At 56.1% G+C, this 27,651-nt stretch overlaps 2 protein-coding genes and 1 pseudogene across 5 annotated transcripts in view; 2 read left to right on the top strand and 1 right to left on the bottom strand.

The window, feature by feature from the left end:
- VWA2 (von Willebrand factor A domain containing 2) overlaps positions 1-11,552 on the top strand; it is a 41,798-nt gene extending 30,246 nt beyond the window's left edge. For all 3 annotated transcript variants that reach the window (XM_066354944.1, XM_066354942.1, XM_066354943.1), the window contains exons 8-14: positions 262-394; positions 2,354-2,409; positions 3,712-3,819; positions 5,215-5,787; positions 8,260-8,811; positions 9,459-9,584; positions 10,473-11,552. In XM_066354944.1, coding sequence (XP_066211041.1) covers positions 262-394; positions 2,354-2,409; positions 3,712-3,819; positions 5,215-5,787; positions 8,260-8,811; positions 9,459-9,584; positions 10,473-10,585 — 1,661 coding nt within the window. In that variant the 3' untranslated portion in view covers positions 10,586-11,552. The remainder of the gene's footprint in view (positions 1-261; positions 395-2,353; positions 2,410-3,711; positions 3,820-5,214; positions 5,788-8,259; positions 8,812-9,458; positions 9,585-10,472) is intronic.
- LOC136385201 (U2 spliceosomal RNA) lies at positions 11,454-11,566 on the top strand (annotated as a pseudogene).
- A 1,926-nt stretch (positions 11,567-13,492) lies between these two features.
- AFAP1L2 (actin filament associated protein 1 like 2) overlaps positions 13,493-27,651 on the bottom strand; it is a 103,566-nt gene continuing 89,407 nt past the window's right edge. The window contains exons 9-19 of one of the 2 annotated variants that reach the window (XM_066355123.1): positions 26,565-26,649; positions 26,120-26,224; positions 22,381-22,592; positions 19,696-19,841; positions 18,806-18,917; positions 17,642-17,878; positions 17,384-17,558; positions 16,968-17,123; positions 16,086-16,279; positions 15,833-15,958; positions 13,493-15,026 (exon numbers count right to left, since the gene is read on the bottom strand). In XM_066355123.1, the coding sequence (XP_066211220.1) occupies positions 15,000-15,026; positions 15,833-15,958; positions 16,086-16,279; positions 16,968-17,123; positions 17,384-17,558; positions 17,642-17,878; positions 18,806-18,917; positions 19,696-19,841; positions 22,381-22,592; positions 26,120-26,224; positions 26,565-26,649 (1,575 nt within the window). In that variant the 3' untranslated portion in view covers positions 13,493-14,999. The remainder of the gene's footprint in view (positions 15,027-15,832; positions 15,959-16,085; positions 16,280-16,967; positions 17,124-17,383; positions 17,559-17,641; positions 17,879-18,805; positions 18,918-19,695; positions 19,842-22,380; positions 22,593-26,119; positions 26,225-26,564; positions 26,650-27,651) is intronic. The other variant, XM_066355124.1, reaches the window with a different exon arrangement.

Below are 27,651 nucleotides of genomic sequence, written 5' to 3'. Positions count from 1 at the left end.
GCATTCAGGGCCCACCCAGGAGCTAGAGTGAAGCATGTCACAGAAAACACACGTGTGCACGGGAGTAAAAGCTGAGCAGGGCAGGGCAGGGCAGGGGGTGGCTCAGAGACTGGCCGCCCAGCAGGGGGCAGCGCGGAGCCCCTCCCCAGGGTGCTCTGCCCCGAGAGGCAGAAGGTAGCGGCAGGGCTGAGGTCGGGAGAGCCCCAGTGCGGGCAGGAGGCTAACCCTGTCTTCTCCGTTGGGTGTGTGCTGTGGGCGCAGACTGCAAGGTCCAGCCTCACCCCTGTGAGCGCAAGACGCTGGAGACGGTCAGGGAGCTTGTTGGCGACACCCTGTGCTGGAGAGGATCACGGGGGACCGATGGTGTGCTGGCCGCACTCTGTCCCTTCTACAGGTTTGTCCTTACAGTCTGGGGTCAGAGCCCGAGGGCGCGGCCTAAGTGAGGATGGAGGTCTTCAAGGCCGAGCGCCCAGGAGCTGCGGGGTTTGGAGAAGTCCTGGGAGGGAGCCGGGGACAGAGCTCTCAGGGCGTAGGCGGGGCCCGAGTCTCACTGACATGCCAGCCAGGCGCCCAGGGTGCGCGAGGGGCACAGCCATTCTAGAGGCCGGTTAGTGAGCAGAAAGCTGTCCCACAGGGCAGTGCTCTGCACGTGGGCTGGTGATCTGGTACTTTGGTTCCTCTGAGCACCAGATTCCACATTTCTGGGGGCTGAGTGAGGCAAGAGGCTTGAGATCTTGGATGATTTCCAGTGTGGAGGCCGTCGGGGATGCTGGAGTCTTCAGGACGGGTCCTCAGGTATTCACCTGCTGCCTGGCCTGCACCCTGTCCCTGGACTGTCCCTTGGCACTTTATCCAGACTACCTCCATCCAGGGCGGTGCCTGGCCAGCACTGCTGACCCAGCCTCTCGCCCTTTCTGGAGGCCGGGGTAGCGTCTGAACCAGCTGTGTCTCTGCCCCTCGGCTTGCCCTCTGATGGGATCAGCACAGCGATGAGATGGATCATCCGAGAAGCACGAGGGCCTTGCTGGGCCGATGGAGCGTCCCAGGGCTGTCTTGGCACATAGTTCAGAGGAAATGTGGCCTCCTGCCACGCCAGGGACGCTGGAGGCTCCCTTTAGAACCCGGGCTTCTTTGTTCCCCAGTTCTGCGTGCCACTCTGAGCCAGGCAGCGTGCAGTGAGGAACAGGTACGGCCACTGCCCCCAAGATACTTTCAGTCAACAGGGAACGTTGAAGAAACAGACCAGTGACCGCCCCGAGGCGTCCCAGGTGGGCAGCCCAGGGTGGGATCTGTAGGAAGAAGGCATCTGTGGGAAACATTAAGGAACTTGTGCCGTGGCCCAAAGAGGAGACCGTTCTTGGTTGAGACTGTCCCTAGAGCTGCTGACAACCACAAGGAGGGCCTTCTGCCCACAGATGAGGAACCACTCCTGCTGGGTCTGGTCCATCACCGTGCAGCCTCAGGCCTGGACGGCCACGTGCAGGGGCTTTGGAGTCGGAGGGTGGAGTCCGGATCCCAGCTCTGCTGTGTTCTGGTAACTGTGTGACTCTGGGCGTCCTAATCCAGCCTTCTGAGCCTATACCCCCCTCTGGGACATGGAGACAACTATCTCTTCAGGTGGATGAGGATTCGAGGTAGCCATGGGGACACCTGGCACATGGAGGCCACCACAGAAATGGTGGCCCTTGTGTTATCACAGGATGTTAGCTCTCAAGCAGACCTCTGACATCATCGAGCCAGTGGTTTAAAAATCTTCTTGAGCTGCTCAGCCTCAGATGGACACTTGTTAGACCAGAACAGTCACACTGGGGGGTGGGGGAGCTGTGGCCCTAGGGGAGGCTGGCACTCACGCAGTCTCCTTCCCACTCCATTGTGGCTCCGAAGTGCACAGTTAAAAGCTGCAGATAGAATTTCTATATATAAGAAGGTGTCAAAGACCAGATAAGGAAAGTAACTTGCCTGGGGTCACACAGCCAGAATCCAGTGGCCTAATTCCCAGTGTTTCCCACCACCTGTCCCCTGCATTGTGCTGGCCCCAGGAAGTAACTTGTAATAGAAAGCTGTTGTCACCATTCAGAGTTTTGAACACACATATCTCTAACTTCTGACATGATAGCCAACTTACATTATCTTTTTTATTAATTTTTTTTGTCTCTGCGGATTTTGTAACAGTCCCTCCTCCATGTGCAGTAAAAACTGGGGTGGCCTCAGGAAAGAAAGCAAGGAAGTCTCCTTGACCTGCTTCTGTATTGGAATTCTAGATCTGCTTTGTGCTTTAATGTTGTAAACAACCTCCCCAGTGTCTGCCCCTGGCAAACCTTTGATCTCTACCATTTGTTTCCTGGAATTGTAGCTGGAAGAGAGTGTTTGTAACCCACCCCGCCACCTGCTACAGGACCACCTGCCCAGGTACAGTCTGCCTCTTGGATTCTCCTGCTCTGTCTGGGCCCTGGGACTGGGCTAGTCTTTTACCTGCTGTGCAGTGCTTGCTTCCGGTTGGGCTTTGTTCCGAGACTTTCCACTGGTAAGTCCGTTCCGACCTCACGGTAACAACGGAACCAGTTCAGCTATCACCCCGATTTAGATGAGGATACCGGAGCTTGGAGGGGCAGATGAAGGTGCCCGAGGAAGTGCGGGGGCCACACTCATTAGCTCCCAGACCCAAAGGCACCTGGTCTTGCTGGGACAGCCTGCAGAAGCTGTTAACCACGTGTAGAACCTACGAAACGGCACCGTCCACACCGCAGTGTTCCCCATGTCTGAATACACCCCCCTCTGTTAGCTTCACATTACTGACATCTTCGTCCTTACCAGGGTCAGGCCCAGCTCCAGCTGGTCACCGTGGCCACCTGTAACTCCTCCGTACCTCTGCAGCAGCTGTGGGCTATTAGGATGTGTCGTGTAGCTTTCTAGGGCTGCTGTGACAAAACCCCACAGACTGGGCGTGGGGGGCGGGGCTTACATACACTACAGAAATGTGTTTTCTCCCAGATCTGGAGGCTGCAAGTTCGGTTTCCTCTGCGCCCTCTCTGCTTGCCTTGCAGGTGGCCATTTTCTCATTGTGTCCTCACGTGGCCTTTGCTCCGTGAACGTCCCTGGGGTCTCTTCTCTTTCTAAAGACACCAGTCATATTGACTAGAACCCACCCTCTGACCTCATTTAGCCTTCCTGTCCTCTATAAAAGCCCCGTCTCCGAATACAGTCACATTCTAAGGTTATTGAGGGTTAGGACTTGTACATGTGAAGTGCATGAGGAGGGGACACACTTCAGTCCGCTGGCACGTCCCCAAGTGAGCCTGTAATTGGCACAGGGCCTCAGTGAGCTCACCTCTGAGTGTCCGTCCCCACCCATAACCCCCTCCTCTACCCCCTCACATCCTTCCCTGTGCAGCTCCTTCTCTAGTGGTCCCTAGTCCCCGGGGAAGTGGGCAGCTGGGCCAGGGTGGGGCAGGGTGGCCTGCAGACTCGCGCCTGTGGGTCCACCTGCTAGGCTGGTGATGGGCATCTCTCTGATGGGCCCACTTGCTAGGCTGGTGATGGGCATCCCTCTGATGGGCCCCCCTGCTAGGCTGGTGATGGACATCTCTCTGATGGGCCCCCCTGCTAGGCTGGTGATGGGCATCTCTCTGATGGGCCCCCCTGCTAGGCTGGTGATAGACATCTCTCTGGTGGGCCCCCCTGCTAGGCTGGTGATAGACATCTCTCTGATAGGCCCCTGTGACTCACAGCCTTGCCAGAACGGAGGCACGTGTATCCCGGAAGGACTGGACAGGTACCACTGCCTCTGCCCGCCCGCCTTCCGAGGGGCAGCACACTGCGGTACGTGCACACGGGGCTTCTAAGACGGACCGTTGGGGAGTGGAGGGGGCCAGACTCCCCCATCTCATCTCCCACCCACACGCTGCTAGGTACAAACTGGCCCTTGAGGTCTAGAGCCACCTACTCAGTCACCAGCTACCCCACTGCTGTAATGTCTCATGCGATGTGGCCTCTGGGCGCTCCAGGAATAAATTCCTCAGCTGGCAAAGCTCCGGCCAGGACAGTGGCTCCTGGCTCATTAGCTTTAGAATGGCCGCCGCTTGACGATTGAGCGTCACTGAGCCCAGCTGCAGGTTGGAGCCAGCCCAACTCTGGGTCCCGGTTCTGGTCAGAGCCTCGTGTCCCTTTTTTCTAGGAGGAGGAGCCTCAGCCCTTGTTGGTTTTGAAGGTGTGGAATGAAGGCTGCAATAGGCTTTACCCCAAAGGGTTGTTGGAAGCTTAAAATCAGATTATGTACAGGGTAGGGCAAAAGTACATTTACGGTTGTGAGTACACGGAACACAGTTTATTCTTGTTTATTAATTATTGTATCCTTTTCCATATAAGCAACTGTAAACCTCCTTTTGCTCCACCCTGTGTGCTAAGGGCTTAGCAGAATGCCTGACACATAGTAGGGGCTTGTTTAAAAATGTGGTGCTGGGTCAGCTGGAGGTTTGTATGGAAGAAGTCAATCTTGACCTTGTAGCTCCCAAGCCCCACAAAAATCCAGTGCAGACGGGTCTCAGACCTAGATGTAGAAGGCAGAGCCATGACCCCTCTGTTCTCGTGTGGGCACAGCTTCATGATTGCTCAAACAGCACACAAGTGCATTGGCCGTATGGGCGGGGGAGGAGGGAGGTTATAAAATAGGTTACATATTCTTATTATTTATTTTTTACAGGGACAGAGAGAGGGATAGACAGGGACAGACAGGAACGGAGAGATGAGAAGCATCAATCATTAGTTTTTCGTTGCGCGTTGCAACACCTTAGTTGTTCATTGATTGCTTTCTCATATGTGCCTTGACCGCGGGCCTTCAGCAGACCGAGTAACCCCTTGCTTGAGCCAGCGACCTTGGGCTCAAGCTGGTGAGCTTTTTGCTCAAACCAGATGAGCCCGTGCCCAAGCTGGCGACCTCGGGGTCTCAAACCTGGGTCCTCCGCATCCCAGTTCGACGCTTTACCCACTGCGCCACTGCCTGGTCAGGCCATATTCATTTTTAAATAGTGGTTGGGAGGAGACCCTTAGCAAGAGCCAAGAGGAAACACTCTGTGGTACTCACTGGTCACTAAGCCCATGGAACCTTGGTTTCCTCACGCCACCTGCCTGCTAGGAGATGTTTCTCCTCCCCTGGGTGGTGATTGGGCATCTCGGTGGGATGGTGGCCGCAGTGTGATGGCCACTGTGATTTTGCAGCCCCAACGCGGAGCCTGGAATGCAGAACCGACATCCTTTTCCTGCTGGCCAGCTCAGCGGGCACCACACTGGAGGGCTTCCAGCGGGCCAAGGCCTTTGTGAAGCGGTTTGTGCAGGCGTCGCTGAATGAGGACTCTTGGGCCCGCGTGGGTGTGGCCCAGTACAGCAGGGAGCTGGTGGTGGCAGTGCCCGTGGGCGAGTACCAGGACGTGCCTGACCTGGTCCGGAGCCTCGAAGCCATCCCTTTCCGCGGAGGCGCCACACTGACGGGCAGTGCCCTGCAGCAGGTGGCTGAGCGCGGCTTTGGGAGTGCCAGCAGGACAGGCCAGGACCGTCCTCGCAGAGTGGTGGTCCTGCTCACTGAGTCACGCTCCCAGGACGAGGTGGCTGGCCCGGCACGCCACGCGAGGGCCCGAGAGCTGCTCCTGCTGGGCGTGGGCGGCGAGGCTGTGCGCGCAGAGCTGGAGGAGATCACGGGCAGCCCGGAGCGCGTCATGGTCCACGCCGGCCCGCACGACCTGGTCAGCCAGATCCCGGAGCTGCAGGGGAAGCTGTGCAGCCAGCCACGGCCAGGTAGGACCAGGCGCCTGTGCGCACCGCGGGGCAGCCTCCACCAGCCACGGCCAGGTAGGACCAGGCGCCTGTGCCCACCGCGGGGCAGCCTCCCCCTGACCCGGCCCAGGTAGGACCAGGCGCCTGTGCACACCGCGGGGCAGCCTCCACCAGCCACGGCCAGGTATAGGACCAGGCGCCTGTGCGCACCGCGGGGCAGCCTCCCCCTGACCCGGCCCAGGTAGGACCAGGCGCCTGTGCCCACTGCGGGGCAGCCTCCACCAGCCACGGCCAGGTATAGGACCAGGCGCCTGTGCGCACCGCGGGGCAGCCTCCACCAGCCACGGCCAGGTAGGACCAGGCGCCTGTGCGCACCGCGGGGCAGCCTCCACCAGCCACGGCCAGGTAGGACCAGGCGCCTGTGCCCACCGCGGGGCAGCCTCCCCCTGACCCGGCCCAGGTAGGACCAGGCGCCTGTGCACACCGCGGGGCAGCCTCCACCAGCCACGGCCAGGTAGGACCAGGCGCCTGTGCGCACCGCGGGGCAGCCTCCACCTGACCCGGCCCCGGCATCAGTGGCCAGCCCTTCCTTATTTTGCTATCACTTACCCCAGGCCTGTGTCTGGGGGCTGGGAGTGCTTTCATGTATTAGCCACATGACAAGTAACTTCTCAGTTTACTGGTCAATAAAATGGGACCAGTAATAGCACCTCCTGAAGGGTTTTTGTGAGGGTTAAGTTAGACAAGCAATGCACACAGAGTAGGCTCTCAGAAGATTGTAGGTGTTGTTATCTGTTATTACTATTCGTTTATTGCTGTAGTTACAAGGGGCTCAGAATCTCCTAAGCATGCTTTAGAAAGGCAGCTTCCATCTTTGATGGGAGTCCACAGTGCATTCCCACTGTGCACGTGCATGGATTTGTACACACACACACACACACACACACACACACACACACTCTGAAACAAACATTTCATGGAGGGAAGCTTGTTCTGTCTATCTGAAATATGTTCTAATATTTCCGATTGAGTTGCACAACCCGTTAAGTTGATTTTGTGACCCGCCATTGGGGGTGCTCTGGAGAGCACCGCCCCCCTGGGAGTGGACGTTCCCACGGGTGGGCAGGGCCTTGGCTCGTGGCACGAGAGGTGGTAGCTGAAACACATCCTTGGCAGGGGCCCCGACTTCTCCTCCAGAGGTGGGAGGTGGGGAGCTGCCTCTGGAGTTCAGCTCCCCGGCCCTGGGGCTCACTCTCACCCGAGGTGAGACCTTCCTTCCTGCAAGGCGGGGCAGAGGGACAGGACAGGGCTGGTGCCCACTCTCACCTTGCCATTTCAGTCTCTCTCCCCGTGGCAGCCAGAGTGGGATGTTAACAGAGTGCATTTGTCGCAAGTAATGAATCAATGCTGATACATTATTAAAGTCTATACATTATTCAGACTTCCTTAGTTTTAACCTAATAATCTTTTTCTGTCCCAAGCATTCTGTCCAGGATACCACATTACATTTAGTGGTGTTCTCTTAAGCTCCTCTCGGCTGTGATAGTTTCTCAGGCCTTCCTTGAGCTAGAGTGGTTTTTAAAGACCAATAAATCAGATCCTCTTACCTTATATTTAAACTGTTTAGTGGTTGCCCTCTGCATTGGGAATTAAACCCAGGCTCCTGCTGGTTTCTGACAGCTCCCTGTGGTCTGGTCCCTGCCGGCCTCCCTACAGCTCCTGCATGGGGTGGGGAGCACCTTAGAAACACCCCCACCCTCCAGCTTGATTACTCCCACTGTCCTTAGCTAACTCCTCAGAGAATCCTGGCCACCTCTCCCCCAGCCACTATGTTGGTCCCGCTGGTCCCTCTGAGTACCCTGCCTTTTCCCTCATGGCTGCTCAAATAACTTGTAATTCTACACTGGATTCACGTCTCCCATATCTGCCCATCGACAGCAGGCATTGACCGTGCCGTCTATATGGTATAATTAGTACCTTGTATCCAGTGCATGGCACATGGAGGGCACTCAGTAATGGGATGGATGAGGGTACAGGGTGCCCAGAGCTCAGTGGCTTGTATATGATAGATATTTACTTCTCATAACCATTCAGAGATGAGTGGCCTGGGTCAGCACAGTGGCTTGGCTACCTTCTGGTTTGGCCTCTGGGTCCAGGGTCACTGTTTCTCAGCAGGAAGGGGGAAGAGGGAAAGTGGAAGGCCAGCAGATTCCTTTTGAGGACGTAACTTGGAAATTGCACAGGGACTTCCGGTCACACCCCGTCAGATAGAACTTAGACCCCTGGCCACACCAGGCCACCAGGGAGGCTGGGAGTGTGGTCTAGCCAGGTATTCCCGAGTCCTGCTGATAGTCCAGCAGAGGGTGGAGGGCGGCCGCTGCAGGGGGCAGGCAGCAGCCTGGCTGCCCCCACCTCGTTGGCCTGGTCCAGAGTGGGGGGGGGGGGCTCCGCCTGGCTGAGCCTGCCCCTGAGACCCTCTGCTCGCTTCTGCAGGCTGCCAGGCACAGTCGCTGGACCTGGTCTTCATGCTGGATGCCTCGGCCTCAGTGGGGCCTGAGCATTTTGCCCAGATGCAGAGCTTCGTGAGAAGCTGCACCCTCCAGTTCGACGTGAACCCCGACACCACACAGATCGGCCTGGTGGTGTACGGCAGCCACGTCCAGACAGCCTTCGGGCTGGACACCCACGTCGCCCGGCCTGCGGTGCTGCGGGCCACGAGCCAGGCCCCGTACCTGGGCGGGGCGGGCTCAGCCGGCACGGCCTTGCTGCATGTCTACGACAAGGTGATGACTGTGCAGAGGGGCGCCCGGCCCGGCGTCCCCAAGGCCGTGGTGGTGCTCACAGGTGGGCAGGGGGCAGAGGACGCCGCCGCCCCCGCCCAGAAGCTGAGAGACAACGGCGTCTCTGTCTTGGTGGTGGGCGTGGGGCCCGTCCTGAGGGAGGCCCTGCGGAGGCTTGCGGGTCCCCGGGACTCTCTGATCCACGTGGCGGCCTACACAGACCTGAGGTTCCACCGGGATGCACTCATCGAGTGGCTGTGTGGAGGTGAGTGGGGGAGCCCACACCCTTCAGGGCTCCTCCAAGGGGCGGTGCCTCAGCCTGAACCTTCACATACACCTTCCAAGGGTCACAGCTCCCTCTGCTTGAGCACTTTCCACACGCCAAGTGCTGTGCTAAACCCCATGTGCACGTGAAATCCTGCGCTAGGCACAGCCATCCTCTTTTGACATCGGGGGTACAGAAAACGTAACACCGATACCCCTCCCCAAACTTGAGGGGGCATGTACTCCACTTAAATAGAAGATATTGCTAGGACACCCACAGCTCCCCCAAAGTTGGCACTGACCTCGGCAGTGACAGCCAGAGCGAGGAGCCACCAGCCACAGCCTGACTCTGGATTCCTTTAGCCAGCGACTCCCTCCCCGCTTTGTGCATGGCCGTCCTGAGAATAGTCAGTGCTAGGAACCTGGCGCACCCGGGCGTCTCCCTGTGCACGCAGGAAAGCTGGGTGGACGGTGCGTCTCTGACCTAGCCGAGCAGTAGGGAGCAGCACCCATGTGCCACGTTGGGGCCCTGGAAACCCTGAGACGTGTAAGACTAGTGGCCTTGCAGCTGTACCGGCTTTCTTAGAGGAATGGGGTCTCTTTGGGGCTGACCCCGATGGGGCCTCCTGGGCCCGTTCTTTCTTGTAGAAGCCAAGCGGCCCGTCAACCTCTGCAAACCCAGCCCGTGCATGAACGAGGGCACCTGCATCCTGCGGAACGGGAGCTACCTGTGCGTGTGCCGAGACGGCTGGGAGGGCCCCCACTGTGGGAACCGTAAGTGGGTCCTTGCTGTGTGTGTGTGTGTGTGTGTGTGTGTGTGTGCTGGGGGTGGTATTCTGAGACCAGCCCAGCCCTGGGAACGCAGCTGAAGGCAGGACCCAGGGCATTGGCTCAGGGGAAGGAAGAAATCATACTGTCATTGGTCTATGTAGCGGGGCCTCCCGTGTCCTGGGTGCCATTCTGGGCGAGGGGAACACGGCAGTAACGAGGCAGACGGAACCCCTGCCCCTGTGGAGCCTCCGTGCACGTGGGGGAGACAGCCAGTGGATGAGAACAAGGTGGAGTGTACGATTTAGTGCTCAGCACACAAGCACAACAATGATGCCTGAGGGAGGCCTCGGGTAAGAGCACCTGGCTCTGGGGTGCGTGGGCGTGGTCACCAGACAGAGGGCGTGGCCACCAGACAGAGGGCGTGGCCCAGATGCAGGTGGGTGGAGGGAGCTGGGGGGCTGGGGGCAGTTCTGCGTGTTTGCCCAGTGGAGGAGGCGGGAGGGATCAGCTGAGAGGACAGATGGGGAGGAGGTGTTAGAGGGTGGAGAAGAGAGACGTACCCACCTAGGAGAGAGGGGGACCAGACTAAGGTCCTCGAGAAAGGCTGTGGGGCAGGGTTACGGGCCCCCCTGGGGCTCCTGCTCGTGAATTTAAAGGCAGAGCCCTGCACCCAGAAGACCACTCCCGTTAGAGCCCTGGGCTCTCAGCCGGGCAGAGGTTGGCTTCCCAAGGCCAAGGAGTGGACACGAAGGGCCGTCAGATGGGGCCTGTGGTCTGGCCTCTCCCGCTTGGGCTGCGGCATAAGAATAAGACGTGCAGGGCCCACACGTGGCCGGTTGGGCCGGAGGACTCGGACACTTCTCGCGTCCTGAAAGGTCGCTCCTTTCCCAGGGGTCTTAAGAGGAGATGCCCTCAAGGTGCGAGGCTCTCGCCGACAGCCCACAGGGGGGCAGCCGCCGGACCCCTCCCAGCAACGCCGGAGGCCTGGGCACCCCGGACGCTAAAAGGGCACCTGCCTCGTGGGAGGAGCATCCGGTCTCGTGGGAGGTCCCTGGAGCGTCTGCCTCCCGCTGTGCCCAGAACTGTCCTGCCGCTTTTCGCACCCAGGGAGGGGACAGTGCTGCTTAGGGACCCTGCAGCCGCGATTCCACCCGCTAATGGTGATGTGGGAAACTCCTGCCATGTAAGTAAATATGATATTTACTTTCTGTACCTCCTTGGGCCCTGCTGAGCTTGTCACCTTCCCTCCCGAGGAGAAACAAAGGAACCTGGAGACTTTTGATGGCCTGTGTGATGCTCACTTGGCCCACGGCAAACGCTCCGTAGAATGTCGTTGGGACAGGAATGCTCGAAGGGAGGCATGACTAGAGGTGTCGTTCGGACCTCTGAAACGATGGCATGTTGAGATGGAAAACATGGGGACCTTGTTGCACCTTTCCCTAAAGATGTCCTAAATGCATTTGTTTTTTTGTTTGAGAAGAGGCTTGAGTGGCATTTGTGACTTCTGGTGACTGGAGCTGTGTTCGGGAGAGACTTGGAAAAACTGCCGACAGGAATGTGACTGATTAGCCAGTGTGTTTGACTGTGGGGGTGGGGCGGAGGGGCCCTGCACGGCTGGCCTGGGTACCAAGCTCTTCCCTTGGGGCTGGGGCTCTTTAATTCGAGTCTACTTAGGAAGGGTCCTTGTGGGGTGTTGACTAATGCACTGGGGTATCTTCTGGCAGACAGGCGCTTCCTCACCCCTGCCGTCCGTAGGCGTCGGTTCTTCCTGTTGGCTGCGTTTCGAGCTCAGTGTTCGGCAGACACTGTTGCAGAGCCCTGACCTAAATCCAGACACTTTATCATAGCTTTTCTCTTTAATATAAATAGTGCATCGCTTCTCGGCCTTTTGGCTAAGATCAAGTGTAGTATCTGTTCTTATCAGTTTAAACAGTGCAATGCTTTACCTGCAGGCGTTCAAGGCTACCTTGATTTAAACACCACTCAGCTTTTCAGAACGTTAAGATTTCTGGTGTGACAAAACACTTGAAATTTCGAGGTTATCACCATGGTACCGTCAGATGTTAGAAATAAAAAGCCCAGTGTGCCAAGACTGTGTCACAACAGCCCATTTGTGTTCAAGGGCTGTGTTCATTCCTGTTACCAAGCTGGCCGGGGCAGAAGGTGCCATCAGAGTGGACATATGTTCACCCCGCAGGTGACGGAAGGTGATGCCGGAGAACTTACACGAATCCTTTGTCTTTAAAATTCACAGCGGTTTAATCATTTCAGAATGTAGGTTCTTTATCTGGTTCAAGGCTATGACTATCCCATTTAAATTGCTTGGACTTAAAAAAAAAAAAAGCCACGAAACTGTGGGTTAAACATTAAAGGCTTTCTTTCCCGTTTCTAGTTTTAGGTCCCAGCTCTTGAATTTTTTTTTTTTTTTTACCTTTTCTAGTGCCGGCGCCACTGAATAGTTCAATCCCTTCAATGTCCCAGTAGCGGCCGAGGGGGTTCCCATCTGACTGCCCAAGCAGCCAAGCCTTTCTCTTGCTTTTAAAAGAGACTGGCTTTTCATTATTCAAGTAATATAGAGAAATGTTCTTGTAAAAATTAAAACATTGCAGATGAGCCATACATCCTTTCCCAGAATGGTCCTTTTACCAGCCAACTTGCTCAACACGTTTGTTCGGATAGTTCAGTGTTCCCCTTTGCTTTTCTACACTTCCTTCCTTTGAAGTTTTATACTGTTTTCTTGTCATTTTGCATTATCTAGGACAGGGGTCCCCAAACTATGGCCCGCAGGCCTCATGAGACCCCCTGAGGCCATTTATCCAGCACCCAGTGCACTTCTGGAAGGGACACCTCTTTTATTGGTGGTCAGTGAGAGGAGCATAGGATCCTCGTCGATCCCCTTCCAACTGCTGCTCCAGGCTGGCCAGCACGCCCTTGTCTGCAACGGGGCGGAAGCGGCTGCAGGGGGCAGCGTTTCTGCCGGGGCCAGAAGGCCCTTGGGAAGGCAGGTTGCTAGGAAACGGGTGACAGGAGGATGATCTGGAAAAGCATCTGATTCAGAACCCCCAGAAGTGATGCCTCAAAGCGCAGTGTCGCTCACTTCCGGTGACGCGGGACACACGCGTCAGGGCTCCGGAAGCGCGTCATATCATGTTATGGCTAGCAGTGACAAATATGGAACTGGACATTGACCATCTCATTAGCCAAAAGCAGGCCCATAGTTTTCATTGAAATACTGGTCAGTTTGATTTAAATTTTCTTGTTCTTTATTTTAAATATTGTATTTGTTCCCGTTTTGTTTTTTTTTACTTTAAAATAAGATATGTGGAGTGTGCATAGGGATTTGTTCATAGTTTTTTTTTATAGTCCAGCTCTCCAACAGTCTGAGGGACAGTGAACTAGCCCCCTGTGTAAAAAGTTTGGGGACCCCTGATCTAGGACCTGCAGTCATGTTTTAGAAAGTAGTGGCTGTGGCATGTCTGTCTGCTTCTGGACGTGGAGGGACTGCTTCACCATCAGATATTTTCTGTGGCTTACTTTATAAGGGCTGGAGCACTTCTATTCCTGGAGTATGAGGGAAGTTTCTTGGGAGTGTTGAGATTTTTGTACACTTTTCTGCTTCGAGATGATGGTTTGTTTTTTTTTAAAATGACATTTTAATACGTTCATATGATCAAGTACCTATTAGTATATTTTCAGTTGTTGCACCACCTTGATTCCTTGGATAAATGCTGTCTGGTCATGGTGCATGATTCGTTAAACAATGCACAAGTTTGCTTATTTTAAAAGTGACCAAACCAAAATCTGGCTCATCGGAAACAGTCAGACAATAAAAAGACAACCTGAAACGATCTTTTTAAAATTTTTTATTTATTCATTTTAGAGAGGAGAGGGAGAGACAGAGAGAAAGAGAGAGAGAGGAGAGACAGAGAGAGAAGGGGGGGAGGAGCTGGAAGCATCAACTCCCATATGTGCCTTGACCAGGCAAGCCCAGGGTTTCGAACCGGCGACCTCAGCATTTCCAGGTCGACGCTTTATCCACTGCGCCACCACAGGTCAGGCCTGAAACGATCTTAAAGGCAGAACTGCAAGGGGAGCCCGAAGAGCACGTCCTGACCAGGTTTTTCAGATGATGAGAAAACGCTATGACTAGAGCATTTGCATTTTATAAAGTTAGCATAGCTGATATCAAAAGGAAAATACACACCTAATTTTTGGACATGAAAAAAGTCTTACCTAAACCAATTGGCAACCTTCTGTCGTTTTAAAAATAAGCACATTTATGCTAGGAACTTTTGTAATGACTGCTTGGACAACTTTCTACGTACTGGTTTCCTTCCCCCAAGAATTATTTAGGCAGTGTTTAACATCCAGGAGTACTGATTTTTCAGTCACTTAATATGACCAGTTCCTGCAAATGCTTCTAGTGTATTTGGTGCATTGTTAATTACCCTACGAAAGCGCTACATGTTTTGAAATTCAATGTGTAAATAACCAAGATGCCCCCCCCTCCAGGTGAGGTAGAAGTCCATCAGGCTCTGCCCCAAGTCATTCCAGGAAGTACCAGAATACCCCCAAATTACAATTAACATTTTATTTTATTAAAAAAAAAAATCTTAACTCATCACTTGGTCAAGGACAGCAAGTGTTTACAACAAAGGAAATAAATGCCCTGGGATTAGAAAGACAAAAACGAGAAGACCTTTAGTTCCCAGGAACCAGTGTTCAAGAACTCTGATTCAGAACCCCCGGAAGTGAGGCAGAGGTGACAGATGAAATGATTCAACCTGTGTTAAGAAAACACAATGCCCCCGAAGACCAGACGGGGCAGCACTGCCCATTTTCAGAGAACAGGGAGACCGCCCAACACGAAACTCACCAACTCTTTTCTTGGCAGGGGCCTGGACATTAAGCACAACTTAAAAAAAAAGACTATAGAGCATTATATTAAATAACTCTTTTCTTAAGAACGGCCTGGTCACGGCTGAATCTGTAAACGCAACGCAATCTTTGTTTCTATGGCAATATAAAAAGTCAGTTAACTCTCAGAAGACCCCTCACTGTTCTAAATTTATAGGATTTGAAACATTTTGTTTTTTTAATATAATACAGTGTCGCTTTTAAAAAGTCCTTAATTTAGTGGGGAAAATGCCTCGGCTTGGTCCCCAGTACTTCTTCCTCATCAAATGTTGTCTAAAATCACGACTTTATTTTCTGTCGTACTATTTCCTTTGGCTCCGGGAAGGGCCAGAGCTGCCTGTGAGCCGAAGCTCTCCATCCACGAGTGGTACCCCGTCCGTGTCCTTCCTCCTAAACAGACTCATCCTGTCCCAGAGTCGCTGCTTTAACGAAGACCCAAACGAAGCAGGATTGTCACCAAGGTCCACCTTGACACGCGAGTCTTTAGAGGAAGCTTGTTCCCTAGCTGGTTCCTTTCTTCTCCCATTCCTAGAGCACCATTCAAATACCAGCACCCCCCCAAAAAGGAACATTAGTTATCCTCTGTTAGCAACCGCCTCGCGCATAGAAACAGGAACTGTGTTTCAATCCGTGTGTCTGTCACCGTTTGGGACCCTGGCACAGTGTAGTATGCTGTGTGTGTGTGTGTGGGGGGGGGGGGGTGTTGGCTCCCACGATTCAATAGTCACTGGTGCAGGTGACTGACTCAAAAATACCTCCAGCAGGTAAGCAGGATGGAAAGAACGAGCTGTTGCCAAGGGCACAGGCGGCTCTGGGCATGCTCTTTACTGTACAAATGAGCAGAGGATTAGTAGTGCTTTTGTCTGGCCCTCAGGGAAAACCCAGTAACGGCATGTACTCAACACGGATGCCTTCCTGAGCCTATTATCACCCGCTGGGAGGCTTTAGGCCAATCACGTCACCCGTCTAACTCTATTTACGTTTTCAAGAGTCCTTTAGAACCACTGACTTTTTGATTTGAAAACTGTTCAGTTTCAGTCTGTCTCTGAACTGTAGCTGTCCCCCTTCCCCCAGAATCTATGGATAATTGGGGAGTGGGTAGTTCAAGGGGTCGAGTGTCCTGGGCAGATTAGTAAGAAACTTGAACCAAGAGCCATCCTGGTTGGTCAGTGCCAAAGACTGAGCCAAAGGTATAGTGTGCCCCCTGGGCCTCGTCTGTGGAGACTAGTGCCCAAAGCAAGGCAGTGCCACCAGGACCGGAAGAGGGGCCCCAACTTAGCGACACTTCCGCTGCCCACCGGTGGCCCCGAAGGAGGCCGGGAGTGACCACTTACCTTGGCTTTCTGGAGGACGGTCCCTTTGCCTGTGACCATGACGGAAAGAGGTCTGTTCTTGAGGGCCGTGGCAGAGTTGACTGGGGTACAGTCCGCGGCAGGGGCGGGGGTGGCGGCCGCTTTGGGCTGCGGTGACAGAAGCCGAGTGTGGCCTGAGCCGGGGGAAGGGTAGACACGAACTACCCACACGACACCTGCCCCGGTCCCGGTGGCCCTGCCTGCCGCTCAGAGGAACCCTGGCTCAGGCACTCACCCGGGGGCTGACGCTCTCCAGGTGGGTGGTGTCCACGGTGGTGCCCAGCGTCACGGGCCCCGCCTCGGCCTTCTTCAGGCTGTCCTTCACCTCCATGATGCTGAGCTCGAGGTCCACGCGCCTGCCCTCCTCCGCCCGGCACTCCTCGTCGATCCCCTTCAGCTGCTGCTCCAGGCTGGCCAGCACGCCCTTGTCTGCAACGGGGCGGAAGCGGCTGCAGGGGGCAGCGTTTCCGCCGGGGCCAGAGGCCCTTGGGAAGGCAGGTTGCTAGGAAACGGGTGATAGGAGGATGATCTGGAAAAGCATCTAGAGGGACTTGGATTTCTTGGCAAGTGTCCTGTCTTTGCAGACTGGAAATTAAGGATGATGCCGGAAATGTGTGGTTAATGTGAGAAAGGTGACCTGGGACCTCAGGGAAAAGCATCTCTTCATCAAGAGATGGACCAAGGGATAATACATTTAAGTAAAAATAAAATGTTTACAATCTAAATGCAATTTTTAGAGATGTCCTCCTTTAGCTGGCTTTTTAAAAAAAATATTTTTATTAATTTATTCTTTTTAGAGAAGAGAGACAGAGAAGGGGGGTAGGAGCAGGAAGCATCAACTCTCATATGTGCCCGGACCGGGCAAGCCCAGGGTTTTAAACCGGCGACCTCAGTGTTCCAGGTTGACGCTTGATCCACTGCGCCACCATAGGTCAGGCCTCCTTTAGCCGGCTTTTAAAACTACCTCCTGGTCCTACTGACAACAGGTCAGAGGGTCCCTGCACAGGACAGAGACCTTTCAGACACAATGGAGGGGCGAGGGGACCTGGAGAGGCCGTGTGCCCTCGAGACACAGGCCGGGACCGGTCCAGACTCCTGCATCCGGAAGGCCCCTCACCTGTGCATCTCAGCAGGGTCTCGCGGAGCTCCCGTTTCTCCTTCCGGAGCTGAGCCAGGTGCCCCCGGGTCTCCTCCTTCCTCTTCTCGAGCCGCTCCTTCTCCTCGGTGTACCGCCTCACCTCGGCTTCCGTCCTGTTCTTGCCCAGTTTGATCTCTGCAAACCCAGAGAGGGGAACCCCAGGTCAGCCGGGCCGGAACACAAGGGCTGTCCCCACCCCACGGCACAGGCGCAGATGGAGCCCAGGGCCCGGACAGGAGGGCGGAGCTGGACGCCAGGCCTGCCTCGCAGGGCTGGTGACCCGGGCCAGACCCTTTCCCTCTCTGAGCCTCTGTGCCCTCATCTGAAAGAGAGAGGATTCGGCTGACTTCTCTGAGCCATTTCCGAAACGTTCGAGTCTCAGCCAGCGCAGGTACCTGCCGAGGTGACCCTCAACCTGTCCTTCACAGGTGTGCTGGCCCCGGCCGCGGCGACGGCCACAGTGTCGGGGCAGCTGGGTGGGAAGGAGATTTTCTGCTGTTCAGTCTGGATTTTGACTGTTGTGATTCTCAGGGGGGGCTCGTCGGGCTCCGGACTCTTCTGCTGCATCTGCTTTGGGAGGAAGCAAACACGGCTCAGTGGCCGGAGGGGCCTGGACGGTGGGGCTGGCTCGCCAGCTGGGGGACCACCTGCACCTGCAGCTCGGGGGTCTCTGCAGACGTGACGAGGGGCCCCTCTGGAGCTGGGATCAGGTCCGCAGTCAGGGTCTCGGCTGGAGGGTCCGGGCAGGGCGGTGTGGGGGAGCATGCTCCGGCCCGAGCACCGCCCGAGCCGTGCAGGAAGGACCTGACTGGAGTGAGGTCCAGGTACACACGGTCGGCGTCAGGCTCGCTTGCAGCATCTGTGGCAGGGCTGGCTTCCTCGGGGTCCACCTGCAGCGGACAGAGTCAGGTGGCTTGCAGCGTTGCCACCGCCATCTGGGCTGGAGAGGTGGCACCCACCCAGTCTCAGAGCTCCTGTCCCCTTCCAGTGTGCTTAGAAGGTCAAGGTTCAAGTCCTGGACACAAGAGGTGGGCGACCCAGGACCTAGTTGTAGCTTTCCTCGTCTGTAAGGGAAGAGACTGGTATACCTCACTGGGAGGGGTCCAGATGAAAGGAGGTGGTCCACAGCAGCCCTGAGCACAGCACCGTCCAGTGTCTTCCAGTAACGACCCACTCCCCCCAGCGGCTAGAGATGGCATCGCTCCCAACCCCAACAGCACTGACCAGGCCGCTAACCACCTGTTTTGTTTGTTTGTTTGTATTTTTCTGAAGTTGGAAACGGGGAGGCAGTCAGACAGACCCCCGCATGTGCCCGATCGGGATCCACCCAGCATGCCCACCAGGGGGCGATGCTCTGCCCATCTGGGGGGTCGCTCTGTTGCAACCAGACCCATTCTAGCACCTGAGGCAGAGGCCACAGAGCCATCCTCAGCGCCCGGGCCAACCTTGCTCCAATGGAGCCCCGGTTGCGGGAGGGGAAGAGAGAGACAGAGAGGAAGGAGAGGGGGAGGGGTGGAGAAGCAGATGGGCGCTTCTCCTGTGTGCCCTGGCCGGGAATCGAACCCGGGACTCCTGCACACCAGGCCAATGCTCTACCACTGAGCCAACCGGACAGGGCCTAACCACCTGTTTTATCCTGACAAGTCTGCTGCCAGGCGGCCTGCCCACAACAGTGCAAAACACAACCCACAGCCTTGTGGCGCCTCCATTTCTGCACTGATGGCCCTGGGTGACTTGGAACCCACTCTTATGGTCCACGTCACACAGCGCTGAGGTTTGGCAGCAGCAGGACTGGACTGCCCCACTGATGTCCTTACCGCCGCCGTCAGCTCCGACATCTCCACGTCGTCATACAGCAGCTCCTGGTGATCCTGGCCGGGCAGGCCGTCGATGTATGTGTTTGGCTCAGAGAACTTTCTCTGCATCAGTCTGGAAGACACACAGCAAGATACAGACAGGAGGATTCAAGACGGGGTGGTAAAAGCCACTGGCCTCCAAGAGCTCATACTGACGAGAGGCACAGTGAACGCCGACGGCCCTGTGGGAGCCGTGGGGACGAACTCCGGCCTGATTTTAACACTAATTCATTCACTGAGGGGTAGCTCCTCCCTCTTCTCCCAGGGCCTTCCTACTAAGAACGCTGGGCTCCAAACTTCTCTTCCAGGAAAGCGTCCCCGTCCCCAACCTCCTCCTTTCAGCATCCTTTTGCCGTCTTCTGATCTCCTTCAACAACAAAACCCCCTCTCACCTCACGACACCTCTGGGGCAGCGTGGCCCAGAGACTTCCCCGTGTGGTACATAAGAAAAGGAGTCCAGCCACCTGGCTCAGGACCGCTTTTCCCTGAGGAAGCCCCCGCTTGCTCATCTGAAAAGCGGAAGGTACCACCTCTGCCCTGCTTATTTCCAGGTGTGCTGGGGACCCACAGGGGGTCCTCAGAGAAGTGAAGAGCCAACAGCCAGGGACGTGGAGGGTCAGGACGCGTGCGGACCCTGCCATAAGGAGCCGGGCAGTCTAACCCAAGGCAAGACGCTGTGGCTGTTGGGGCCTTGCTCAGCTCCTGGCTCTCCTGCCGTGGGTAGAATGGGCCGCCCCTGAGTTCTTGGCTGCCACCCTGCTCAACTGGCCACCTGAGGCCAATCTGGGCCTGGAGTCTAGAGGCATGACCGCGGATGCAAGAGTGCAGAGCAGAAGGCCCTGAATACTCACAGCAGAGAGTTCTTGGCTGCGCTCACAATGCAGGAAATCCTGTCTGCATCCACATAGTCATAGGTGAACTCCTCTGGGTCCGTCTTGGAGCCAGACTCGGAGAGCAGGAGGCCTAGCCAGTGGCCCATTTCCTCAGAAGACTTGGCCTGGGAGGAGGCAGAGGGTCATGAGCAGGGCGGCCATGTGCCACCAGGGGCCCAGCCTGTCCCCACGTCCTAGGTGGGAACAGCACCCTGCCCTGATGCCCACCCCAGACGAGGCCTCAGAGAGCCTGGGGTCACACTCCCTTACTTCCACCAGGATGTCCTCCAGGCCCACCCCAGAGAAGCCTCAGAGAGCCTGGGGTCACACTCCCTCACTCCCCAGACGAGGCCTCAGAGAGCCTGGGGTCACACTCCCTCACTCCCACCAGGATGTCCTCCAGGCCCACCCCAGGTGAGGCCTCAGAGAGCCTGGGGTCACACTCCCTCACTCCCACCGGGATGTCCTCCAGGCCCACCCCAGACGAGGCCTCAGAGAGCCTGGGGTCACACTCCCTCACTCCCACCGGGATGTCCTCCAGGCCCACCTCAGAGAGCCTGGGGTCACACTCCCTCACTCCCCAGACGAGGCCTCAGAGAGCCTGGGGTCACACTCCCTCACTCCCACCAGGATGTCCTCCAGGCCCACCCCAGAGAAGCCTCAGAGAGCCTGGGGTCACACTCCCTCACTCCCACCGGGATGTCCTCCAGGCCCACCTCAGAGAGCCTGGGGTCACACTCCCTCACTCCCCAGACGAAGCCTCAGAGAGCCTGGGGTCACACTCCCTCACTCCCCAGACGAAGCCTCAGAGAGCCTGGGGTCACACTCCCTCACTCCCCAGACGAAGCCTCAGAGAGCCTGGGGTCACACTCCCTCACTCCCACCGGGATGTCCTCCAGGCCCACCCCAGACGAAGCCTCAGAGAGCCTGGGGTCACACTCCCTCACTCCCACCAGGATGTCCTCCAGGCCCACCTCAGAGAGCCTGGGGTCACACTCCCTCACTCCCCAGACAAAGCCTCAGAGAGCCTGGGGTCACACTCCCTCACTCCCACCGGGATGTCCTCCAGGCCCACCCCAGACGAAGCCTCAGAGAGCCTGGGGTCACACTCCCTCACTCCCACCAGGATGTCCTCCAGGGACCCCAAATAACATGTTCTGCCACTAGCGTCACATGTGATTTATATACATGTGTTTCTAGAAGGCTAATTGGACCAGAAGAGAATTGTTAAAACTGCATCTATTTTAGGTTGACACTTCCACATTTTGAACTGTAACATACCCATCTGTGTATCACCCTAGTCCATCCGTATAAGACTGCTTGAATCCCTTCCTTAGAAATAACAAAACTCAAATTTACCTTGTTTATACCTTGTCAATAGTCAAGATGTCTTAAGTACTCTAGTTATATACTATCATGATTCTGACAAATCATAAACTAAAGCCCAGTGACACTGATGCTTGGGGTTTCCCCAGGGGACAATACATTCCAATTGAACACATTCATTGGGTATTTCTATTCAAATGGTAATGTTTTCTTGCCTTTACAATGAGAAAAAGCTAGGAATTCTATAAACACGACAGGTTTATTTTCACGAGGAAAACCAGCCACCACGTGGGCATCAATCCCCTCTCGAGCAGGGAGGCAGCTATGTGCTGGGTTGGACACTTAGCAGGCTTCCTGTCCCCATTTATTTTCAAGTGGGTTTCCATGACAGCATTTATGGGCATCCCCTAGTTCCTGCTGCCACTGACTCTGCCCTGGCAACTGGGACAGGTCTCATTATGTCCCTCCTTGTCCCCCTTCCACCCATCCGCACACAGCAAGTGGAGGGAGCATCTCAAAACTCCAAATCTGAGTGTGCCACCCTCCCTCGAAACCCGACGGGTCACCCCAACCCCCTTCCCTCCAAGCACCCACCCCACTGCTCTCCAGAAACTAGGTAATCAGTTGTGTATGTGACTGAATAACATCTGACTTTCAAACCAGAATGTAAGTGGCATCAAGATAGGGAACCTGTCTTGTCCACATATCGTACTGAGTAGATTCCTGCTAACAGGGCAGAGGGACAAACTTATCCCGGAGAAGCAACTGGGATGTGGACCTTTTAGCCACCAGAGGGCAGTACGGAAGCAGCATTTGGATGGCACAGCCTGGATGCAGGACTAGGTGAACAGCGTGAACTGGGAAGTGCGTGCCTCTGTGCCTGTGAAGAACTGTGGCAGGGATCTGCCCAGCTCGATGCAAGGCATTATGTCACCTTCTGTTATTGTAAGTGTGACATCACATTCAACAGGGTGGGGAGTGGGAGAAATGTAATTGTCCCACAAATCTGATTCTTCCCCCCAGATAAGCCCCAACAGTCATCATCTTTGTGGCCTGGGGCTGCATCTGGTGATACAGGACTGCATGGAACCCATTGCGAATTCCCTGAAGGATTTTCTAGCAGCAAGGGAGTTATAAATACCCCTCCTGCCCTGAGGCACAGGAAGCAGCTCATTGTCCGCTACCATAACACAACCACCCAGAGGTCAGAAAAGGAATGGAAATTTTTGAAAAATGCAAACAATCTCAGGCAAAGGAAACAAAACCAGCCCCGGACGACACTGACTCTCCAAGTCCGGCAGCAGAGAGGCGTGCCCACCACCCCCGGCCCAGCCGTACCTCAAGCTTGGCCAGCTCCTCGCCATTGTGGAGGATGCGGAACGAGTACAGGTGGTCTGGGCTCGGGTCCGGGACCACCTCACAGCCCACCAGGCTCAGGGGCTGCTGGGCCACCTTGCTTCGGTTCCGGTCCTGGTAGAAATGCAGGTGGCTGTCCCTGACGGAGCACCAGCGTGACTTCCACTGACTGTTCACCAGCACGTTCAGGTAACCTGCAGGGGGCGACGAGGCTCCAGGTTCCTCACTATATATACTTCTCCCCTCCTTCCTGCCGGCAGCCGGACCCTTGGTGGTGGTTGGGCAGCATAGCTCCAGTGGGTTTTGAAAAAGGTGTGTCCAGAGGGTAGCGAGTTCCGTGTTGGACGACACCAGGCCACTTTGTCTGTGTGCAGGACAGAGGACCCCCCACCCCAGACCTCCTCCCGACGGCTCTGAGCGCCCAGCCTTCAGCAGCCGCCTCTGGCCCTGGTATGTAGGCCACGTGCAGGGAGCCGGCCCCGCCAGGGTCTCCTCTACAGCAGGGGTCGGGAACCTACGGCTCGCGAGCCAGATGCAACTCTTTTGATGGCTGCATCTGGCTCGAAGACAAATCTTTAATAAAAAAAAAAATAACGTTGGCCCTGGCCGGTTGGCTCAGCGGTAGAGCGTCAGCCTGGCGTGTGGGGGACCCGGGTTCTATTCCCGGCCAGGGCACATAGGAGAAGCGCCCATTTGCTTCTCCACCTCCACCACCTCCTTCCTCTCTGTCTCTCTCTTCCCCTCCCGCAGCCAAAGCTCCATTGGAGCAAAGATGGCCCGCGCGCTGGGGATGGCTCCTTGGCCTCTGCCCCAGGCACTAGAGTGGCTCTGGTTGTGGCAGAGCGACGCCCCGGAGGGGCAGAGCATCGCCCCTGGTGGGCGTGCCAGGTGGATCCCGGTCGGGCGCATGCGGGAGTCTGTCTGACTGTCTCTCCCCGTTTCCAGCTTCAGAAAAATACAAAATAATAATAATAATAATAATAATAATAATGTTAAAAATATAAAACAGTCTCGTATTACAATCCATTCATTTCCTACCGCTCATGTTCATGGTTGCGGGTGGCTGAAGCCAATCACAGCTGTCCTCTGGGACAACACCAAATTTTTATTGGATAATGCATCACATACACAGGTCGTTGTATGGCGCTCATAGAATTACATTTTAAAACATGTGGTGTTCATGTTTTAACCTCTCAGCCAGAAAGGTTCCCGAGCCCTGCTCTACAGCATCAGTGTCCCAGCTCCCCACAGTCCTGCCATCCCCGGTCACTCAGTCTCGGCCTGCGAAGTCCTCCCCCCCTTGGCCAACTCCTCCTCCTCCTCCCAGATGCACCTGGCCTCAGCCCTCCCTGGGGCCCGCCCTGCCTGCTGTCTGCCCCCTGAACACGTGCCTCTGGAACAGAGACACTCTGCTTCTGCGCCAGCCTCTCCCACGACACAGAGCCTCTCAAGGGCAGGAGCTGGGCACGCTCATCTCCAGCTCCTGGGGTCTGTGCCCTGGGGCCTCTCCGCCAGGGAGCCCCTTTCGGGCAGCCCACAGGCCGCCAGGGGCGCCCTCCCACGGCAGTCCCTCACTGTTCTCAAGTGGCTGCATGTGGCCCTGGCCGGGCAGCTCGGTTATTAGAGCGTCATCCTGATGTGCCCACATTGTGGGTTTGATTCCCGATCAGGGCACATATAAGAATCAACCAGTGAGTGCATAAATAAGTGGGACAAAAAAATCAGTATCTCTCACTCTCCAGCTCCTCTCTAAAATCAATAATTAAAAACAAACAAAAAAAACGGTTGCATTTGTTGGGTTCAGCTGCCCAAGGAGAAAAGACACCTGTCCTCACTTAGGTGAACATTTAGGGCGCTGATATCACATGTCAAGCACAGCCCTGTGTCCAGTGGCCGACATTCCTTGGTGCTGCTCACCTTCCCGGGGACACTGGCTCACGAAGGGTGCACCTTCTCCCCCCTGGAGGCTTGGCAGTGGCTGGGAGCCTCAGTTGGGATGAACTAGGCTCATGGAGCAGGGTCAAAGGCACAGCTACCTCCCCACCCATCCAGTGCTGGCCACATGAACGTTGCAACACGGCAGCAAAATAAAAGGGCTTGAGGCCCTGGCCGTTTGGCTCAGCGGTTGAGCGTTGGCCTGGAGTGCGGGGGACCCGGGTTCGATTCCCGGCCAGGGCACATAGGAGAAGCGCCCATTTGCTTCTCCACCCCCCCCTCCTTCCTCTCTGTCTCTCTCTTCCCCTCCCGCAGCCAAGGCTCCATTGGAGCAAAGATGGCCCGGGCACTGGGGATGGCTCCTTGGCCTCTGCCCCAAGCGCTAGAGTGGCTCTGGTCGCGGCAGAGCGACGCCCCGGAGGGGCAGAGCAGCCCCCCTCGTGGGCGTGCCGGGTGGATCCCGGTCGGGCGCATGCGGGAGTCTGTCTGACTGTCTCTCCCCGTTTCCAGCTTCAGAAAAATACAAAAAAAAAAAAAAAATAGAAGGGCTTGAGCCCAGGACGCACTGGGACCTCCTCTGGGCAGGCACCCCTCCAGCCCTGCACGGCTGTCTGGGTTGTGGGGGAGCCCCCGACACACTAGGACCTCCTCTGGGCAGGCACCCCTCCAGCCCTGCACGGCTGTCTGGGTTGTGGGGGAGCCCCCGACGCGGGTCCTGGAGGGGGAGCGTCTCTGTTCCCTCGGGTCCTCCCCCAGCCACAGGGGACAGGAGCACGCCTGGCTGCTGAGTGACTCCCAGCTGCTGCCCAGCCAGGTCTCCCGAGACGACTCACTGGGACCAGGTGCCCGTGCCCAGCACCACGCCCTGGGGCCGTAGGCTGCCTTGGCTCGGGAAGCAAAGGCTCCCCAGGTGAGGCCCCGTGCGCTGCCTTCCAGTTCCTCCCTGGCCACCTGCCAACCCCAAAACCCGGGACGGTGAGTAAGAGGAAAGGGCCCCGAGGTAGACAGTAGTGGCGTTCAGGTCCCAGGGAGGGCTAGAGCAACGAGCTCCAAGGTGGACACCAGGACATGGCTCAGCTGGATACTTCCTGGGAAAGGTCTCTCTCCCCCTTTCCTGGCCCGTTTCCACAGGGCTGAGAAGGGGCAGCTCAGATGGCCTCCAAGAGCCTGCCAACCCCCCTATACACCCTCTGTCCCAGAGACATGGGCTTCTGTTGGCTCCTGAATGGGTCCATCTGGTCTGCATCTCAGCCTTTGCTCCTGCCCCAGGGGCCATGCTAGCCCACTTAGCTCCTACCTGTCCTTCTAGGCACAGGCTGAGGAAGCCACCTCTGTCCACAGAGTGGGAAAGGTCCTTCCTGTCCCCGCGTCCTTACAGCTACTAAGACGGCAGCTATGTGGTTCTGAGTATAAAGCTATCGTCTTGCTTGAGCTGTAAGCTCTCAGGAGTGCATCCTCCATCGGCTGGCTTCCCTTGCCTTAACACTGCCTGCCAAGCTCCATAAACATTGAGCAAATGGACATATTTTTAAAGACCATTAGAGGACAGCAATCAATTACCCTTCACTTCCACGAAAGATCCGCATTGCAGCAAGAGAGAGTCTGGTTAGATATAAAAAAAAAACATTGGCCACGTAGACAAAGAGAGCCTGGTCCACGGGCACACCGTCCCTAACATGTTGAAAGCCAGACCTGAAACCCCCGCCTTCACGGCCGGAGCTGCCTCCCTGGAGACGGGCTGCAGCTCAGTGGACAAGCACTGCGGTCCAGGAGCTACGATGCTTACTGGATGTCTCCAGGGACCTCTCTGGAGGCTCCAGCGAGGTAGACTTCTTCCTGCCCAGGTTCATTAGGCTGCTCAGCTTGAGGCCAGCAGAACATTTCTTCTTGACTATCAAGACGAGAAGGAAAGCCATCAGCATCGCACACAGTTTAGCCACATGCCCTTACGATGGATGGAAAAAACAGAAGACCTTCCCACTACATCTGCACATACACATGTGTATGCACACATGTGCACACCCCCAGCAAGTCATGTAATTTCAATTTGGTCATCTCTCCCTGGTCCTTGGCTCTGTTAGCTAGAGCACTTCCAAGTAGTTGATGAATGGGAGGCATGTTGGATTTAGCTGTTGAAAGCCATTAGGGTTGAGCCACACAGCCAAGTCTCACAGCCTGGGTACCAACCCCCGGCCCCCCCGCCCCGGGCGGAAAGCCATGAGCACTGGTACCATCTTTGATCTCTGGGACCTCGGGGTGGCCATCTACAGCGCTTCCACACTCCACGGCTGACAGGTTCTTTTCAGTTATATCTGGCTGTGGAAGACAGGGGTGAACAAGTAGGTGATCTTACCTGGGAATGGTCACCCCAGAGACCACAATTTAAGATAAAGGAATAGATTACTTTTGGATGTAGGTTAGGGGTCACCCTGGAGTCCAGGTCACTGATGAGACATTGGGGTGGGGGGCTTCTTTCTGGGACCTCCTGCAGGACCTGCCTTCACCCCCCCTTCCTGAGGTTCCCTGCCCTGTCCCTGCGCACCTGCCCCGTGTGCACAAACTCTCAAAATAGCTGCTCCTCCTGATGTGACCATGGCCCTGTGGCCAGAGGGGAGGGCTGGTAGCCAGTCCCTGGGGTGGCATTAGAGTCAGCGTCCTGACCGAAGCTGATGTCAAGGTGGAAACCCCCCACACCAGGGGCGTGAGAACGTCTAGGAACTGACTGTGTTACCAACACGCCAGGCTTTGGGGAGGGGCCAGCTTGCCATGCAGAGTCAGACCATGATCCGAACCCCGGCTGAGGATGCTCCGGCCAGGTGGGGCGCACCTGCACCCGCTCTGCATGTGTGTAAGCAGAGATGACCTGTCTGCAGGGGACTAGAGAGCCTCCCGTGCGAGTGGGGAAGCTGCTGCTGTCGGAGCGGGAAGCACTCGTCCCTCCAGTCGGCTGCCAGAACCACTCACTCCAGACTCCACGGAATAAGCCACGGGACTCCCACCGATGGGACTGACCTCGGGGCAGGACTGAGGCCTGCCTGGTGCACCTGCCCAGGGGACCCTGCATGCCGGGTCTGCAGGGAGAGCCCCTGTTTCTCTAAAGTGAAGAAAACCCATCTATTCTGATTTTTGTTTCTTGTCAATGACCAAGGAACAAGAGACAACCAAACAGCCTTCTCCAGTCACTCCGGACGGGGGCAGTGGGTACTTGCCCCTGGCGAGTGGCCTGTGCCTTCCCGAAGGACAGAGGTGCAAGTGGCCTGTGCCTTCCCGAAGGACAGAGGTGCAAGTGGCCTGTGCCTTCCCGAAGGACAGAGGTGG

This window comes from Saccopteryx leptura, chromosome 13, assembly GCF_036850995.1.
Source record: "Saccopteryx leptura isolate mSacLep1 chromosome 13, mSacLep1_pri_phased_curated, whole genome shotgun sequence".
In the NCBI taxonomy this organism is placed as follows: Eukaryota; Metazoa; Chordata; class Mammalia; order Chiroptera; family Emballonuridae; genus Saccopteryx; species Saccopteryx leptura.
Note: the sequence above shows the minus strand (reverse complement) of the source record. Positions and strands in the feature narration are given on the sequence as shown.